Source organism: Triticum dicoccoides, chromosome 1B (assembly GCF_002162155.2).
Source record: "Triticum dicoccoides isolate Atlit2015 ecotype Zavitan chromosome 1B, WEW_v2.0, whole genome shotgun sequence".
In the NCBI taxonomy this organism is placed as follows: Eukaryota; Viridiplantae; Streptophyta; class Magnoliopsida; order Poales; family Poaceae; genus Triticum; species Triticum dicoccoides.
In genome coordinates, this window is record NC_041381.1 from 56,245,212 (window position 1) to 56,265,126 (window position 19,915).

General features: G+C 44.7%; 1 protein-coding gene across 8 annotated transcripts; it reads right to left on the minus strand.

Annotated features, from left to right (window-relative positions):
• Positions 1-9,045: 9,045 nt before the first annotated feature.
• LOC119318641 lies at positions 9,046-19,121 on the minus strand. Of its 8 annotated transcripts, none has more exons than XM_037593234.1 (13): positions 18,759-19,120; positions 18,437-18,606; positions 18,091-18,166; positions 17,912-18,004; positions 16,682-16,912; positions 15,807-15,935; positions 15,197-15,409; positions 14,948-15,114; positions 13,486-13,532; positions 12,794-12,965; positions 10,669-10,948; positions 9,767-9,851; positions 9,046-9,178 (listed from the first exon to the last, which is right to left on the minus strand). In XM_037593234.1, exons 2-10 carry the CDS (start codon positions 18,511-18,513, stop codon positions 12,946-12,948), a joined length of 1,053 nt encoding a protein of 350 aa, XP_037449131.1. In that variant the 5' UTR covers positions 18,514-18,606; positions 18,759-19,120; the 3' UTR covers positions 9,046-9,178; positions 9,767-9,851; positions 10,669-10,948; positions 12,794-12,945. The 8 variants fall into 8 exon arrangements, with proteins under 8 accessions (XP_037449131.1, XP_037449142.1, XP_037449120.1 ...); XM_037593245.1 differs by lacking the exon at positions 9,046-9,178 and adding an exon at positions 9,435-9,657 and having other exon boundaries at positions 15,197-15,406; positions 18,759-19,121; XM_037593223.1 differs by lacking the exon at positions 9,046-9,178 and adding an exon at positions 9,435-9,657.
• Between the last annotated feature and the right edge of the window lie 794 nt (positions 19,122-19,915).

Below are 19,915 nucleotides of genomic sequence, written 5' to 3' on the forward strand. Positions count from 1 at the left end.
TTTATGGTCATGCTCCGATGGTCAATGGTTTATTCTTAATGAATCTCGAGCGTAATATTACACATGTTCATAGTGTAGATGCCAAAAGATTTAAAGTTGATAACGATAGTCCCACATACTTGTGGCACTGCCGCCTTGGTCACATTGGTGTCAAGCGCATGAAGAAGCTCCATGCCGATGGACTTTTAGAGTCTCTTGATTATGAATCGTTTGACACGTGCGAACCATGCCTTTTGGGCAAAATGACCAAGACTCCGTTCTCCGGAACAATGGAGCGAGCAACCAACTTGTTGGAAATCATACATACCGATGTGTGCGGTCCAATGAGCGTTGAGGCTCGCGGAGGATATCGTTATGTTCTCACTCTCACAGATGACTTGAGTAGATATGGGTATGTCTACTTAATGAAACACAAGTCTGAGACCTTTGAAAAGTTCAAGGAATTTCAGAATGAGGTAGAGAATCAACGTGACCGAAAGATAAAATTCCTACGATCAGATCGTGGAGGAGAATACTTAAGTCACGAATTTGGTACACACTTAAGGAAATGTGGAATCGTTTCACAGCTCACGCCGCCTGGAACACCTTAGCGAAACGTTGTGTCCGAACATCGTAATCGCACCCTATTGGATATGGTGCGGTCTATGATGTCTCTTACCGATTTACCGCTATCATTTTGGGGATACGCTCTAGAGACAGCTACATTCACTTTAAATAGGGCACCGTCTAAATCCGTTGAGACGACACCGTATGAATTATGGTTTGGAAAGAAACCTAAGCTGTCGTTTCTAAAAGTTTGGGGATGCGATGCTTATGTCAAGAAACTTCAACCTGAAAAGCTCGAACCCAAGTCGGAAAAATGCGTATTCATAGGATACCCTAAGGAAACTGTCGGGTATACCTTCTACTTAAGATCCGAAGGCAAGATCTTTGTTGCCAAGAACGGATGCTTTCTGGAAAAAGAGTTTCTCTCGAAAGAAGTAAGTGGGAGGAAAGTAGAACTCGATGAAGTACTACCTCTTGAGCGGGAAAGTGGCGCAGCGCAGGAAACCGTTCCTGTGATGCCCACACCAACTGAAGAGGAAAACAATGATGATGATCAAGGTACTTCGGATCAAGTTACTGCTGAACTTCGTAGGTTCACAAGGACACGTTCCGCACCAGAGTGGTACGGCAACCCTGTCCTGGAAATCATGTTGTTAGACAACAATGAACCTTCGAACTATGAAGAAGCGATGGCGGGCCCGGATTCCAACAAATGGCTTGAAGCCATGAAATCCGAGATAGAATCCATGTATGAAAACAAAGTATGGACTTTGACAGACTTGCCCGATGATCGGCGAGCGATAGAAAACAAATGGATCTTTAAGAAGAAGACGGACGCGGATGGTAATGTTACGATCTATAAGGCTCGACTTGTCGCTAAGGGTTATCGACAAGTTCAAGGGATTGACTACGACGAGACTTTCTCTCCCATAGCGAAGCTGAAGTCCGTCCGAATCATGTTAGCAATTGCCGCATACTATGATTATGAGATATGGCAAATGGACGTCAAAACGGCATTCCTTAACGGGCATCTTAAGGAAGAACTGTATATGATGCAGCCGGAAGGTTTTGTCGATCCTAAGAACGCTAACAAAGTATGCAAGCTCCAGCGATCCATTTATGGGCTGGTGCAAGCATCTCGGAGTTGGAATATTCGCTTTGATGAGATGATCAAAGCGTTTGGGTTTATGCAGACTTATGGAGAAGCCTGCGTTTACAAGAAAGTGAGTGGGAGCTCTGTAGCATTTCTCATATTATATGTAGATGACATACTCTTGATGGGAAATAATATAGAGTTTCTGGACAGCATTAAGGCCTACTTGAATAAGTGTTTTTCAATGAAGGACCTTGGAGAAGCTGCTTATATATTAGGCATCAAGATCTATAGAGATAGATCGAGACGCCTCATAGGTCTTTCACAAAGCACATACCTTGATAAGATTTTGAAGAGGTTCAAAATGGATCAGTCCACGAAGGGGTTCTTGCCTATGTTACAAGGTGTGAGATTGAGCTCGGCTCAGTCACTGACCACGGCAAAAGATAAAGAAGAGATGAGTGTCATCCCCTATGCTTCAGCCATAGGATCTATTATGTATGCCATGCTGTGTACCAGACCCGATGTAAACCTTGCCGTAAGTTTGGTAGCAAGATACCAAAGTAATCCCGGCAAGGAACACTGGACAGCGGTCAAGAATATCCTGAAGTACCTGAAAAGGACGAAGGACATGTTTCTCGTTTATGGAAGAGACAAAGAGCTCGTCGTAAAGGGTTACGTCGACGCTAGCTTCGACTCAGATCTGGATGACTCTAAGTCACAAACCGGATACGTGTATATGTTGAATGGTGGAGCAGTAAGCTGGTGCAGCTGCAAGCAGAGCGTCGTGGCAGGATCTACGTGTGAAGCAGAGTACATGGCAGCCTCGGAGGCAGCGCATGAAGCGATTTGGGTGAAGGAGTTCATCACCGACCTAGGAGTCATACCCAATGCGTCGGGGCCGATCAAACTCTTCTGTGACAACACTGGAGCTATTGCCCTCGCCAAGGAGCCCAGGTTTCACAAGAAGACCAGGCACATCAAGCGTCGTTTCAACTCCATCCGTGAAAATGTTCAAGATGGAGACATAGAGATTTGCAAAGTGCACACGGATCTGAATGTCGCAGATCCGCTGACTAAACCTCTCTCGCGTGCAAAACATGATCAACACCAGAACTCTATGGGTGTTCGATTCATCACAATGTAACTAGATTGGTGACTCTAGTGCAAGTGGGAGACTGTTGGAAATATGCCCTAGAGGCAATAATAAAAGTATTATTATATTTCATTGTTCATGATAATTGTCTTTTATTCATGCTATAACTGTATTATCTGGAAATCGTAATACACGTGTGAATACTTAGACCACAATATGTCCCTGGTGAGCCTCTAGTTGACCAGCTCATTGTGATCAACAGATAGTCATGGTTTCCTGACTATGGACATTGGATGTCGTTGATAACGGGATCACATCATTAGGAGAATGATGTGATGGACAAGACCCAATCCTAAGCATAGCATAAAAGATCGTGTAGTTCGTTTTGCTAGAGCTTTGCCAATGTCAAGTATCTCTTCCTTAGACCATGAGATCGTGTAACTCCCGGATACCGTAGGAGTGCCTTGGGTGTATCAAACGTCACAACGTAACTGGGTGACTATAAAGGTGCATTACAGGTATCTCCGAAAGTAGCTGTTGGGTTGACACGGATCGAGACTGGGATTTGTCACTCCGTATGACGGAGAGGTATCTCTGGGCCCACTCGGTAATGCATCATCGTATTGAGCTCAATGTGACCAAGGTGTTGGACACGGGATCATGCATTACGGTACGAGTAAAGTGACTTGCCGGTAACGAGACTGAACAAGGTATTGGGATACCGACGATCGAGTCTCGGGCAAGTAACGTACCGATTGACAAAGGGAATTGCATACAGGGTTTGATCGAATCCTCGACATAGTGGTTCATCCGATGACAACATCGAGGAGCATGTGGGAGCCATCATGGGTATCCAGATCCCGCTGTTGGTTATTGACCTGAGAGCGTCTCGGTCATGTCTGCATGTCTCCCGAACCCGTAGGGTCTACACACTTAAGGTTCGGTGACGCTAGGGTTATTAGGAAGACTAGTATGTGACTACCGAATGTTGTTCGGAGTCCCGGATGGGATCCTGGACGTCACGAGGAGCTCCGGAAGGGTCCGGAGGTAAAGATTTATATATGGGAAGTTGTCAAACAGACACCGGGAAGTTTCGGGGTCATACCGGTATTATACCGGGGCCACCGGAAGGGTTCCGGGGGTCCACCGGGAGGGGCCACCCCTCCCGGGGGGCCACATGGGCTGCGTGGGGCAGGGAGCCAGCCCCTGGTGGGCTGGCCGCACCCCCCTCCCTTGGGCCCATGCGCCTAGGGTTGAGGGGGAACCCTAGAGGGGGCGCCCCCCCTTGGCTTGGGGGGCAAGCCACCCTCTCCCCTCTCCCCTAGGCCGCCGCACCCCCCCTAGATGGGTTCTAGGGGGCCGGCCCCCTTCTCCCTTCCCCCTATAAATAGAGGGGTGAGGGGAGGGCAGCCGGACCACCCTCCAAGGCGCAGCCCTCCCCTCCCCAACACCTCTCCTCCTCCGTTGTGTGCTTGGCGAAGCCCTGTCGGAGTACTGCCTCTCCACCATCACCACGCCGTCGTGCTGCCGGTGGAGCTGTCTTCCTCAACCTCTCCTTTCCCCTTGCTGGATCAAGAAGGAGGAGACGTCTCCCGTCCCGTACGTGTGTTGAACGCGGAGGTGCTGTCCGTTCAGCACTTGGTCATCGGTGATTCGAATCACGTCGAGTACGACTACATCATCACCTTGCAAGCTTCCGCACGCGATCTACAAGTGGTATGTAGATGCAAACTCTCTCCCTTGACTCGTTGCTTAGATGAACTCATAGATGGATCTTGGTGAAACCGTAGGAAAATTTTTAATTTTCTGCAACGTTCCCCAACAGTCTCAACCTGCCCTGTCGCTCCGCCACAAAGTAACAGTCGGGGGCCATCGGGAACCCAGGCCCACCTCTATCGGGATGGAGCCACCTGTCCTTCCAGCCCCCACATCAGAATCACGTGCGGGTACTCAATGAGCTGACCCGACTTTAGTCACCACCTGTATAGTATGTATATATGTATAGTATATACCCTTGATCACCTCCCGAGTGATCACGACCCAATAGTATAGCAAGGCAGACTGACAAGAATGTAGGGCCACAGATGATAAACTAGCATCCTATACTAAGTATTTAGGATTGCAGGTAAGGTATTAACAGATGTAGCAACAATGTCAGGCTATGCATTAGAATAGGATTAACGGAAAGCAGTAACAAGCTACACTACTCTAATGCAAGCAGTATAGAGGAGAATAGGCGATATCTGGTGATCAAGGGGGGGGGGCTTGCCTGGTTGCTCTGGCAAGAAGGAGGGGTCGTCAACATCGTAGTCGAACTGGGGATCGTCGGCAGTCTCGGGGTCTATCGGAAAGAAGTAACGGAGAGGGAACACAATAAATAACAGAGCAATCAAAGCATCACAAAGCGTAACAAGACAATACGCGGTGTTCAGTGTGCCCTAACGCGGTAGTAGGTGATACCGATGAAGGGGGGAAACATCCGGTAAAGTATCCCCGGTGTTTCACGTTTTCGGACAGATGAACCGGAAGGGAAAGTTGCGTGTTTGCTATGCTAGGGATGTGTGGCAGACGAACGGGCTGCGTATCCGAATTCGTCTCATCGTTCTGAGCAACTTTCATGTATAAAGTATTTTCATCCGAGTTACGGTTTATTTTCTATTAAATTTTAAAGTTATAATAATTTTCTGAATTTATTATTAATCCGAATTACAACAGTAAGCTGCTATGTGTAGCCGTTATGGACTAGTCACAGTGGCTTACAGGTGGGCGCAATGGGCCTGGTTGACCCAGTCAACAATTGACTGGTCAATAGGTGAATAGTAACAAGGGTCCCGCGTGTCATAGGCTTGGCCATTTTCAAATAGATTTAACCTTCTAATTATCAGCAGGGTCCACATGTCATAGGATACAACTAAAACAAAACTAAAATAGTCTAACAGAAGCTTGTTTTAGTTGGGGATTAGCACCTAATCTAAACAAAGGGGCCGGCCCCAACGTGCATTAGCCCAAGGCCATGGCTGTGACGCACGCACGGGCACATAGGCCACGGCGGCCAAAGCTAGCAGCGGCAGTAAGCTAAGAAGCAGCAACACTAGGAGCGACGGCGGCGTTAGCATCAGAAGCAGTGCGGGCAGCAGCGGCAAGGCAGCAGCCGACCAGGCGCGCACGCAGCAAGTAGCGAAAATATAAAATAGCACAGCTGCACCCGGGCCCTCTCTATCTAGCCATTCATTCTGCGCATCGCGATTCGTGCAAACACATTTTTCTTTTTTGTTTCTCTCATATAAAACATATTTTGAAGTTCAAACCTTTGCAGCGTAGCAAAGTTTTCTATCTAGAATCTAGGATAAATCTTTTAGATTTTTTTGTCAAATATAAATATACAAAAACGATTTTTTTAATGTAAAAAATCATTTTTGTATATTTATGTTTGACAAAAAATTCTGAAAGATTTATCCTAGATTCTAGATGGAAAGCTTTGCCACGCTGCAAAGGTTTGAACTTCAAGACATCTTTTATGTGAGAGAAACAAAAAAGAGAAATTTTCATACGAAAAGTTAGTTGTGTTGCACAGATCTTAAAGCAATATTGGACAACCAGGATACCAGGGCCGGGGTGCAGCTGTTCTAAAAATCCACGTCCCAGCAAGTAGCAGTCCAGCAGGAGCACAGCTACGGAAGCAGGGCACGGCCTCGGCGGACATACGCGCGCGAGGGCGCGGCCTGGTGTGCGCCCGGTGCGACAAAGGGATGGCTAGGGGGCGCAGGGGAGCGGGGCAGGAGCAGCATGCGGAGGGGGGAACGCGGTCGACTAGCAGGGCGCGCAGGAACACAGCCACGGGCGCCCGCGGCCACGGCGACCTTTAACTACGGCGGAACGGCGACAGATCGAAGGGGGCACGAGGGGAATGGGAGTGGTGCTCACGAGGGGAGGCGGAGGATGCGACCGGCGTGGCGGAGGAGCTCCGATGAGGTAGATCGGGCGCGGGGCAGCGACGACCGTTGGCGAGGAAGACGCGTCGATCTCGTCGGTGAGGTGCCGCCGAGCTCGAGGTGGTAGTCGGAGAGGACGAGGCGGACGACGGCGAGGCTCCTAGCGCGGTCCTAGGCGGCGGGGGCGACAGTGAGCACGTAGACGACGGCGGCCATGGTGACAGTGGCGGCGGTCTAATGCGAGGGAGGAAGAGAGCGGCGCGTGGGGGACGAATGAGGTAGCTAGGGTTCCGTCTGGGGTGTCGAGGTGCGGCCTTATCCACCCAGGGAGCCGCGGGATGGCCGACAGCGCGACATCCACGGCGTGGACGGCGTGCGAGCATTGCCAGCGCCATGGCCTCCCTCTTCTGTTCAAGTGGCAGGAGAAAAGCCCACTGGTGGGTTGGGCCTTCTGTAGTACTAGGCTTTTAGGTGAACAGTGTTAGGCTTTAACTTTTCTTCTCTTTTATTCTTTTTATTTCTCTTTTTAGTTTTTCTACACCGCTTTGCATTAAGTAGAGCCACCAATGTTTTTTGTAAAATAAGAAACTTTCCAGATCAAATACTAGGCATTATTTAGTATTGCCACAAAAAGGTTGGGTGAGCATTTGAATTCATTTGGATTTTTCATAAATGAAAATGGCTTAATGGGGCTGTTTTGGTCACTGATTTAATTATTTTAGGGTATTCAAATACTTCTAAAAATGTTGGTTTCTCCACCATTATTACTTAGGATTTATTTGTCACATTTAGCACATTTTAGTTTCTTTTATGTCTGAAAACTTTTATCATTTAACTTTATTTTAAATTTGAATTCAAACAGGACTTGATTCACCGCGAGACTAACAACGGTAACCGTGGTGACGTGGCATCATTAGTAGAGGGTTACTGTATCTTAACTACCCGGGCGTCACAAATACACCTAAGGACCCATCATGATATGGATTTTGAAGTAAATCTGTGCAATGCTCAGAGCGTAACCCATTTTGGTTGCCAAAATTGGAAAGCACTATGCAAAATGTATGGTTTTTATGAGGGTATGATTGTCACCATGGATCTTGGTGATCCTGCCATCGAGCAAGACAATATAGACATTTGGGTCCTTGTTGATACGCTTCCGATTGTACCGCTATGTGAGTTTCTCAAACATAGTTATTAACTAATTTATATTGTTTATTTCAAAATAGTTGATAGCTTATTTCCATTGACAGCTTATTTTGATTCTTCAAAGACTATGCGGAAGATGGTAGATAAAACCCACTATATCGATGGCACCGAATTAACGTATAAGGAGAAAAATCATCTGATCGCATTTTGTACTCTTCTTGAGGATTACAATAACTATTATCGAACTCCTCCAAATTATGATGAATACGTGCCACTAGTGCATGTGTTGAACCACGGTAACTTCTCTGGAGATACCCTGGTAAGATTTTTTACTATTACGACATCCGTGCATCTTTTGCATACTTCTAAAACTAGTACATCATTGCTAACTACGAAGTTATTATTATGTTTTTCAACAGAAACTCCCGATGAATTGTGTGCCTTATCCGATGTCTCTGCATGGTCGCCTCTCAGTTCTGAACATACTGTCAGGTAAATCTACAGAGCTCACCTGTGCATATCGGATTTCTAAAACCCGTGAACACATGTTCATCAAAGAATGGAAGAAATGTATGGACATTCGCAAGAAGGTTCTTAGAAGTAACATTCAGCGAAAGGCAAGAATTGAAGACAGGCTAATCTGCATTCTCCATAATGGAGAGTCAGGGGCTATCTTGTTTTTTGCTATTCTACCTTAGAAAATGTAGTAGGTCTTAATCGAATGTAATAGGTCCTATGAGGTACAATATGTTTATTATGTGGTAATGTGTTAGAGTTGATAATGAGGAGTACTTGTGATTACGACTAGTGACCAATTTGCTATGTGATGTCATTGATAAAAACGATGATCTTGAGGAGGTGTTATATGACAATGATGTATTATGATGATAAGTTGTTAATGATATGATAATGATGATGATATTATTATATCATTGGGTGAAAAAACCGCGGATTAGTTTCAAGTGGATGGACATCCACTTGAAACTAGTCCACGGTTCTTTCACCCCGTGATGTAATAACTCATTATGATGTAAAAACAATCTCTAAATTCCTGTTGTATGAAAACTTGTGTAAAGGTGTATGAATACAACATGAAATAAAAAAGAAATAAAATACTAAATAATAGTAGTAGCGCGGGAAAGGAGAAGCGCTACTACTAATTACCAGTAGCGCTGTCCTGAGGAAGCGCTACTACTAAGTCAATTTAGCAGTAGCGTGGATCCAGGCGCGCTATTGCTAAGCATTAGCTGTAGCGCCTTCTCAGTAGCGCTCCTGCCCGCGCTACTGATAGGCCTAAAACCCGCGCTGCTGCTAGGCTTTTCTCTAGTAGTGGAAGAAGATGCAGGTGGGAGGAGGTGCTTCACACTGAAAGAACCTTAGTTAGGAGACAAAAACAAGTTTCATAAAAACTAATATTGTAGCTTATCATGAAAAAAAGCATGGTCTTACTGTATTTAGACAAGTAGTGATATGAGAGGTGTTGCGATGACAAACAAACAGTAATGTGTACTTTAAAACAGGGCCTGGATGTGAAAAGCAACAAATATAAAACCGGCCACCACAAGACTATGGTGGCCGAAGGACTGCCACCACAGACAGTGTGACCGCAGAACAAGATCAAGGACATGAACTTATAAGACTCTAATAATAACAAGATTGGGCCAAGAAAGATTTGGGATTTGTGCTCCTCCTTTTGTTATCAAGATTACAGGAATATATGTTTCTGAATTCCTATTGTCATAATAACAACACAAGTAGTCGGGTAACACAAGAAACTAGAAACACAATGCAGCACCAGTGTATTCTTTTCTCTCATTCAAGAATCATGTGGACAAAACATGCGGCTGCAAAAAAAAAAAACAAGCTCTTACGAAAAAGGGAAATTGCATAGATAAATTGAGTTTCAGCAAACAATTACCAAGTGATTAGCTACTGATCATTAGTCAGGAGTACCTTGTTAAACCAACATAAGACTGCTCGAAGGCACTTCACTAGCGCCGTAGTGCTTTATCGTTGCGACCATAGCTACCAGATCAATCTACAAGATGAGATGGACCTGGTTAGCTTACTCTCTCGTGGAATGCCGTTTGAAAACTAGATTTTACAATGCAAAAGAGACAGGGCGAGAAGAAAAGCCCCAAGGCAGCAAGCTTGTTTTATCACATGATGCATAATAAAGTTCAAAAAACCACTTAGTTTTGATAAAACAAAGAGGCGGGATTTCCATAGCATGAAGTATCTACAACATAGTAATTTAATTCCAAATACAAAAATTACTGCCGGAATGCAGGAGTCACAGGAAACAGAGCTTTTCAAAAGATTGACTGCATCCATGGAAGGATCTTACAATGCAGTCAGCAATCAAAATGGTTCTTCCATAGATAATAAGCTCTAATTATAGGACAAGAAAGAAACCAAAAATAGTAGCTACACGAATTGAGAAGGCGCAAAAGAGAGAAAATAACGCATAATTAAGCGTAAAAGCAGTGAAATCAACCAGAGAAGATGCGCCCATACAACAAGAATGGCAAGGGCTTCCATAAGGAGTAATAAATGAACCAAGCATGGCATGTTGTTAGACAATAAAAGACCAAGTATAAGTATTCTTTTACATCACATAACTAGCAAGCTCATCCTAAAATCAGACTACACAATGCAACACACAAAATGGTAGCAAGCAAACTGACATTGCTATCAAGCCTCTACAAATTTTCATAAACACACATACTTAAGATGTCCATACAGCCGCTTTGGCGCCTTACAATAAAACCATCATCAGACTAACATCAACCTAAAGAATGTTGAGAGAAGAAACTTTTCTCAAGCTTGAGCACAACAGAGAGATGAATGAATACCTTGGATCCAGAAGCTGTTGCAGACAGGGGAAGCTACAGGGTCCACACCATGGTCATATGGGATCCACAGCTTCCTGACACAGCTTGTGTACCCCAAGGCAGGAGCGAGACCTTGTTGAGGCGGCGAATCTGCAGCGGTTTGTTCTGGACCCATCCACTAGGCACGTCGCTTGCAAGCCTCGCCAGTAGGCATTGACCAAGCCTCCTTTGCTGCTCCTCCATGGAGGCACCGGCAACGACGTGGAAGGAAGAAGATGCAGGTGGGAGGAGGTGCTTCACACTGAAAGAATCTTAGTTAGGAGACAGAAACATAAATGTTGTGGACGATTCATAAAAATTAAAATTGATGCTCATCAAGAAATAAAACGCATGATCTTACTATATTACAGAACTAGTGAAATGAGAGGTATGGTGGTGACAAACCAACTAACTGTGGTGTGTACTACTCCCTTCGTTCCTAAATATTTGTCTTTTTAAAGCTTTCAAATGGACTACCACATACGGATGTATATAGACATTTTTTGGAGTGTAGATTCACTCATTTTGCCCCGTATGTAGTCACTTTTTGAAATCTCTAGAAAGACAAATATTTAGGAACGGAGGGAGTAGAAAGCAATTTCTTTTCCTTGTTTTTTTTCTGAAAACACAAGGACGGTGCTAACTAGAGAGAAAACAACACATGGAGATGGATAACAACCATCATGGCAATGCATACAGAATTAATGGAGTTCTTATCAGCTATGCAGGTTGCCTGAACTACCATTTTCCACCTGAGCACATGTCTCCTGAACTGAATTTTCTGAAACAGGTAAATAAGAAATGCTACTCGTCAACTATTTGCATAAATTAAAGGGCAATATTCCAGTAAGATGTAGAGAAGGATATCCATTTTAGCATCCCGTGACACTGGAAGACAAGCACGTGAATCTCGCGCAATAGGTTGTTTTGGGCAAAACTAGCCAGCTTAGCTTGCATAGTCAGTTATTTTTTCTACTACCAAAGTGATCAGTGGGAGTTCACATGTACCCTAAAACAAGTATTCAGTGCCCTGGAGATGATGAAGTCACACTGAATTTGGATTCAAGCTTAGTCAGTCCATCTCTTGGTTGCTGCTAACGAGCACTTTGCTACCCAACCGCCTCTGTTTTCACTGTTGTCGCTATTTATCTCAATCTATATGCCTATTCAACTGTAGTATTAAAAACCGAGAAGATGTCTGAAATAGTAACTATAAATAAGAAATGCTTGGTATTTGTTTTGCTCTCTTGTTGAGAGGTTTGACCGATATATCTGGTTTGCATCTGAAAGAAAAATGTCAGACAGAAGGCTTGCAATGTACTACTCCCTCCATCCCAAAATATAAGATCATTTTTGACACTATCGTAGTGTTAAAAATGATCTTACATTTTGGGACAGGGGGGTACCTTTGGTCCTAAATCTAAGATATTTTGGCAGTTTAAATTAAACTGGCAAAATGTCTTATAATTAGGAACAATGATGTCGATCATTTTTCTTAGGGGATCTTGATTCTTAGGATTCTCAAAAAATATGAATAGAAATAACTCATCCAAATTCTACATGATTTGGTTTGGTCGATTGCTTCCCAGGGAAAGCAAATGATTTTTACCAAGTTTGACGGATGCAAATGTTCCTGTGAAACGTAGTACAAAAGTATCCTTAGAAAAAAATCCTATAAGAATCAAGCAATCGCCATAGTGAAATTTTCTAAGGATTTAAATCCTCCAAAACTCTCATGAAATACATTGAATTAAAAAGCCCCTTAGGAATAAGTCAACATAATTAACCCTCTGGAATTTCACGAATCAGCATGTTTACACCGAGAGCTCCAAAACTGGCATTTAACCACTGGTCTCTCCCAAACCATGTGAGTCACCCACAATTCCCGATTGGACTTATTGTTGTTAGGCGTTTTGGTGACATTATACATGGAGTGGCACAGGAGCATGCATCTTGCAAACAACAAAAAATGTGTTGCCACTGTACAGGAAGACTGACTAGGAAATGCAGGACGTGATTCCTTCTCCTGATGTAACTTGGTACCACAAATGATGGCCCTTTGGGGAACCGAACAGAGAAAGGAGATGGGCGAGAGATGGGAGGGGACCTTCCATGGCATCGGGGTCAGAGTAGCCGCGCGGACCATGACTGTGGGGATGGAGCTCTAGGTTGAGGAAGAAGCTGACACCCATGGTGGGTCCCACGAATGTGCAGAAGGGGCAGGCCTCGAGCTTACTTCCGTTATTGGCGTCGTCTTGGTCATTGGCCGGCCGCTCTACCTACAGAGATGAGACGGGGGTCAGACCTTGACGAGCATCAGTAAAGGCATCTTCCTTTCGCATTGATCTAATAGTGGCATGCACACATATATAAAACCCAATGATTGTGAGGATTGTCATGTCTTCACTCTTCACATTATACCCAAATCGTTTTTAATGGCCCAGAATATTTTGTTCTGGAAGTTCTCTTATCTTGTTTTTAAAGTTTAAGCCATGTCATCACAACTAATATAGCATCATGAGTTCACCATAGGCCCATGACTATTGTATACTCTGCTTATCATACAGATATAGTATGGCGGAGCTGTAAAGGTAGTTCCTCATTGCAATTCAATCAAGTTCTAATAAACTTATTTATAACAAGCAGACAAACCTACTCAGAAGACTCGATTCAAGTAAAATGTATGGCTCAACCAAGCATTTTACACCATTGAATGACAACATATAAAAAACCATGATAAGAGATTTCATATCTAAGTTACACTCAAGACATGGAAAACAATGAGCCCCTGAAGCTAACCTGTACACCTTTTACTTGCATCTCTCGAGTCAACTCGGTGAAAACACCTGCAAGGTATAGGCTCTGGTCAAACGTGTACATACGAGATGTATAAAACAGTGACAAGAAGATTGCACTAAGAATCCATCCAACTGTTAGTCTCAACAAAGAACAAAGACAGTAGACTAAAAAAGTACACGGCTCCCTATGAGTAAATTGTTAACGAGTGGTTTACTCAAACTAGCAAGGTAGTGCCCAGAATCCTAGCCTTTGTTTTTCCTGAATGTCAGTCGAGCTTCAGTACAGTACATCGCTTGCATGCGGATAGTGCCCAGAATTTCCATCAGCGGTATAGAGGCTTCAGTTTTCCCAAGGGATTTTTGTCCTTTTTAGGAGATTTGGGCGGGGGTGCTGTGTTTTATGAAGCCTGCGCCCAATTAGACACAGCGATACATTATCCATGTTGCGACGAGCTGTATATAGTTGCCCCCTTTTGGTTAGCTGAAGTAGCTGATCTGCTGTACATATTGTCTGATGTCCAAACAGTACATGTCTTTTACTTTTGAAATTCAGAAGCATATGCATTACTACATCTCGTTCAATAGTTACTTACCCGATGCCACGAATCCTCACGTGTCCATAGCTATGGTATGCTCTACTCAGCAAGCACACCTAATGCGGTTGGTATTTGTTTTGCTCTCTCGTTGAGAGGTTTGGTCAATATATTTGGTTTGCATCTGAATTTTTGTTAGTCAGACAGAAGGATTGCAATATACTACCTCTGTGCCTAACTATAAGACATTTTGTCAGTTGAAATTGATCTGGCAGAACATCATATATTTAGGAACAGAGGGTGTATCATTTTTCTCAGGGGATCTTGATTCTCAGGATTTTCAAAACGCATGAATAGAAAAAACGCATCCGTATTCTACATGATTTGGTTTGTTTGATTGCTTCACAGGGAAAGCAAATGATTTTTACCAAGTTTGATGGATGCAAATGTTCCTGTGAAACATAGTACAAAAGCATCCTTAGGAAACGTTCCTATAAGATCCAAACAATACGCACAGGAAAAACTTTCTAAGGATTTAAATCCTCAAAAAATCTCATGGAAATACTTTGAATTAAAGTGGGCCTTAGGAATAAGTCAACATAACCCTCTGGGGTTACACGAATCAGCCTGTTTACCCTGAGAGCTCTAAAACTGGGCCGCATTTAACCACTGATCTCTCCCAAACCATGTGAGTCACCCGCAAATCCCGATTAGACTTATTGTTGCTGGGGCTTTTGGTAACATTATATATGGAAATGGCACAGTAGCATGCATCTTGCAAACAACAAAAAATGTGTTGCCACTTTACAGTAACAAGCCTAGGAGACAAGGATGTGATTTCTTCTCCTGATGATACTAACTTGCTAACACAAATGGTGTCCCTTTTGCAACCGAACAGAGAGAGGAGATGGGCGAGAGATGGGAGGTGACCTTCCATGGCGTAGGGGTTGGAGCAGCCGAGGTGACTGTCTGGATGGAGCTCCAGGTTCAAGAAGAAGCTGACACCAATGGCGGATCCCACGAATGTGGAGATACGGGCAGACCTCGAGCTTACTTGGGTTGTGAGCGTCGTCCTGGTCGCTGGCCGTCCGCTCTACCTACAGAGATGAGATGGGGGTCATACCTCGAGGTAACTAGAACCATTGGGCATGATATGCATACAGTTTTCAATGATATTACCATTTCCAGAAGTTTTCTTTTCATGCAAGCATGGTCATAAATTAGCACTAGAACTTCAACAAGTGTATCTGAGACTTCCTCATATTTGCAAGCAAGGAGCATAGCGGTCACTACAACTAACTGCAGCTTCTTGCTTGGCACCACTTGTTTTCCCACGAATTTGTGTATTATGTTCAAGGTAAGAAAGAGTGTCTCATCCATCAACTCAAACTTCTACAATGAAAAATGAACCAATCAAGTGACAAGAAAAATATGTTGAGTCCCAAACACAATTGTTTTAAATAAGTACAATCTATAGGATACAGAAGGTTCAGGGCATTCCGTGCTACCTCAATGAGCCAATCTATCAGAATAGCTCTCATCTTTTTGTTCATGTATTCTTGAGTGTATAATCAGAGCACCCGCATAGCTAATTTCGTGCATAAAACCATATTGGTATAAGGTACTGATTACACGATCCTGGTCAAATTCATTTATTTTCTTTGCATGGGCCTACCTTTATTCATTCAATCATAATGACAGTAAGGTACCCTCGCATTTCACAGAAAATCTGGCATTTTTTTCACAAAATGAGGATAGACATTATGAGACAATAATGGACAAAGATCACCTCATTTTCTCTGTAGAACTTGTAAATCTCTTTGACGTGCTCAGTTGCGGCCAGGAGATTCCCTGAGTAGGCGCTGTCGATATCCATGAGGGGGGCATCCTCCACATTATCCTCGTACTCGGTCTCAGCCTGCAGTATCAAATATAGCTGTAAGGAGGCGGACATGATCTGAATAATATATATGTTCATGAATAATTCCTGAATCTAAGGAGGAGGACATGATCTTAATGTAATTGAGTCGGGCCATCACCCAACTAGACAGACAAACCGCTCTGCAAGTCAGCATCAACGACACCTGCCCCATTACTGCCATCGGCAAAACAAACCAAAGCTTTCCTTGCGGCCAAGTTACCTTCCTCCATTATAATGACAACCACGATAAGTCACAAAGTCAAAACATTAGTAGCGGTGATGTTTGTCTTTCCTGGCACTCGCTACTTAATAATGATGGAATATGATGGAATGAAACTGGTTGCTTAGAAGGCATGCAAGATAGCCATGATGTGGTGCGCAGGGCTTGGGAGTTTGGGGCAAAAGGAAGGTTTAAACATTGATGGTTGTAATATTTAGGAATGATTTTTCCTTCTCCAACAGAAGATTCACCCGTATACCGTATTAGTACCGATGAAATAATAGCCAATAGACCACTGTCAAAAACAATACAAGCTGAAGAGAACATTCAGAATATTAACGATCATGCTGTACTGGTGAGGTAACTAGAAAGGATTGTGACTAGTTTACATTTTTACATCTGTTGTTGGTTTGACATCGACAATGATTTGGAAAAGCAAACGCGTGTCATGGTGTACTGATGTGGTAAGTATATAACTAGAACCATTGAGCATGATGTGCATACAGTTTTGAATGGATATTACCATTTCCAGAATTTGTCCTTCCGTATAAGCATGGTCATAACTAAGCACTGAATCTTCAACAAGTGGAACTGAGACTTCCAGATATTTGCATGCAAAAAGCATAGCCGTCACTACAACTAACTGCAACTTCTTGCTTGGCATCACTTGTTTTTCCCAAAATATGCCTATCATGGTCACGGTAAGAAAGAGTGTCTCATCCACCAACTCAAACTTGTACAATAAAATAAGAACCTATCAAGTGAAAAATAAAATGATGAGTCAGAAACACGGATGTTTCAAATAAATACAATCTATAGGATACAGAAGGTTCACGTCCAAACAGTACGGGTTTTTTTCCTTTTGAAATTCAGAAGCATATGCATTACTACATCATGTTCAATAGTTTCTTACCCTGATGCCACAAATCCTCATGTGTCCATAACTTTGCTCTGATCAGCGAGCACGCCCAATGCGGTTGGTATTTATTTTGCTCTCTTGTTGACAGGTTTGGTCAATATATTTGGTTTACACCTGAATTTTTTTTGTCAGACAGAAGGATTGCAATATACTACCCCTGTTCCTAAATCTAAGACATTTTGGCAGTTTAAATTGAACTGGCAAAATATCTTATATTTAGGAACAGAGGGTGCATCATTTTTCTTAGGGGATCCTGATTCTCAGGATTTTCAAAACGCATGAACAGAAAAAACGCATCCGAGTTGTACATGATTTGGTTTGTTTGATTGCTTCGCAGGAAAAGCAAATGATTTTTACCAAGTTTGATGGATGCAAACGTTGCTGTGAAACATGGTTCAGAAGTATCATTAGGAAAATTCCTGTAAGATTCAAACAGTCGGCACAGGAAAAACTTCCTAAGTATATTTGAATCCTCCGAAACTATCATGAATTAAAGTGGGCCTTAGGAATAAGTCAACATAACCCGCTGGGGTTACACGAATCAGCCAGTTTACCTACCCCAAGAGCTCTAAAAACTGGACCGTGTTTAACCACTAATCTGTCCCAAACCAAGTGAGTCACCCCCAAATCCCGATTAGACTTATTGTTGCTGGGGATTTTGGTGACAATATTATGTAAGGAGTGGCACGCGAGCATGCATCTTGCAAACAAACTATTCAAATAATCTTAGTTAGGAAATGCAGGACTTGGTTTCTTCTCCTGCTGCAACTTGCTACCACAAATGATGTCACCTTGGGGAACTGAACAGAGAGAGGAGATGGGACGGGAGGGGAACTTCCATGGCGTCGGGGTCGGAGCAGCCGCGTGGACAGTGACCATGGGGATGGAGCTACAGGTTGAAGAAGAAGCTGACGCCCATGGCGGATCCTGCGAATGTGCAGAAGGAGCAAACCTCGAGTTTACATAGGTTGCTGGCTGGCCGCTCTATCTAAAGAGATGAGACGGGGTCAGACCTTGACGAGCTCCATGGAGCAGTGCTCCATAAAGATGTGTGCGTGAGGAAACTGCACAACAGAGAAATTAATCTTCCTGTAAAACAGAGTACAAAAGTATCATTAGGAAAATTCCTGTAAGATCCAAACAATCGGCATATATAGGAGAAACTTTGTATGGAGTGGCACACGAGCATATATGCATCTTGCAAACGAAGTGTTCAAAAAAAAAAGTGTTGGCACTGTACTATACAGGAACAAGCCTAGGAGACTGACTAGGAAATGCAGGACGTAATTTCTTATCCTGCTGCAACAAATGCCGCGTCCCTTTTGCAACTGAAGGGAGAGATAGAAGATGGGTGAGGACCTTCCATGGCGTCCGGGTCGGAAGGTGAGTGTGGGGATGGAGCTCCAGGTTGAAGAAGAAACTGACAGGACAGCCATGGCGGATCCCGCGAATTTCCAGAAGGGGCAGGCCTCGAGCTTGCTTGGGTTGTTGGCGTCGTCTCGGTCACTTTGACCGGCCGCTCAACCTACCTAGAAAGATAAGATAGATGAGACCGGGGTCAGACCTTGAGGAGCTCCATGGAGCAGTAATCCATGAAGAGGCGCACGTGAGGAAACTACACATCAGAGAGCGACCGCGGCAAAATCGAAATGAAGAGAGAGGCCGGAAGGAGGAGACGAACGTCGACGAGGTCCAGGCGGCGGCTCCATGGCGGGCGGGCACGATAGAAGAAGGCCCTCCATCTCCATGGTGGGAGCCGAGGAGGCGGGAGCGGAAGGCGGTTGAGCTCCAAGTCGAGGAATAAGTTGACGCCCATGGCGAATCTGGCCGCCGCCTGACCTGGCCTGGCCTGCTCGGTCGATCTCCCTCCCTCTTTCTTGCCTTCTCACCAGATGAGATGAGGGGAGGGGAGGGGAGGGGATGGGGAGAGGATGGGGGCGACGGCTGTAGGGGCCATGGCCGGCGGCGAGGTCGGCGGGTGGCGGCGGCCGGGCCGTGATGTGGGGTGTGTTTGGTTCGTGGGATAAGTTTAGTGGCTGTGGGTATCCCTAACCACCTGGCTAGGGATATCCATATTTCTTGTTTGATTGTGTGGGATGTCTGTTGACTAATTCTTAATGGTGTGAGGAATTAGGGAATCAAACAGCTGCTTATGGTGTCGTCTTCGTTAACCTGCAACCAAAGCAGAGTCTGCCGGCCTGGCGAACGCAGCACATACACCGAAGCTAGCCCCCGCCGCCGCACGCCATAGATCAGCCCTGACCACCACATCGTGGATCCGTTAACCTTCACCACGCACGCTGGATTTGCCTGGCCGTCGCGCACTATAGCTTTTCTGCCGCCATCGCAAGCTAGCCCCCGCCTGACGATTCCCTTTGCCAGGAGGTGCTCGCCGACGAGGGAAGCTCGTCTCCGACAACGGCGCCTCCTATTGTCCACCGCAGCCGCAGCGTCGCGTCGGTCGTCTTCTTCCTCAAGTCCGGCGGCTTTCTCCGGAACTTTTTGTCTCCTCGCCGCCTCTTTCCGATTCTAGTACACCAAGCTATCTGTCGTCGGCCCGCCGCCGCCGTGCTCTCGTGCAACCGCCGTCGTGCCTGAATCGATGCCGAGAGAGAGGGGCAGGGTGAGTTTTCTGTTCGGGGAAGGTGAAACTTGCGTAACGATTGGGGTTGCGAACGAGGATGCCCATATCCGCGAGATTTTCGCGGACGTGCGGAGCCGAGTTTTGGGAGAATATACCAGGAATCTCGGCTGCCCTTATCCCTGGCTATCCCTCCTCCTTAGTTAACCAAACACCTGTCATCCCCTTTTAAACTGGCTATCCCTGTCCTCGGGAGG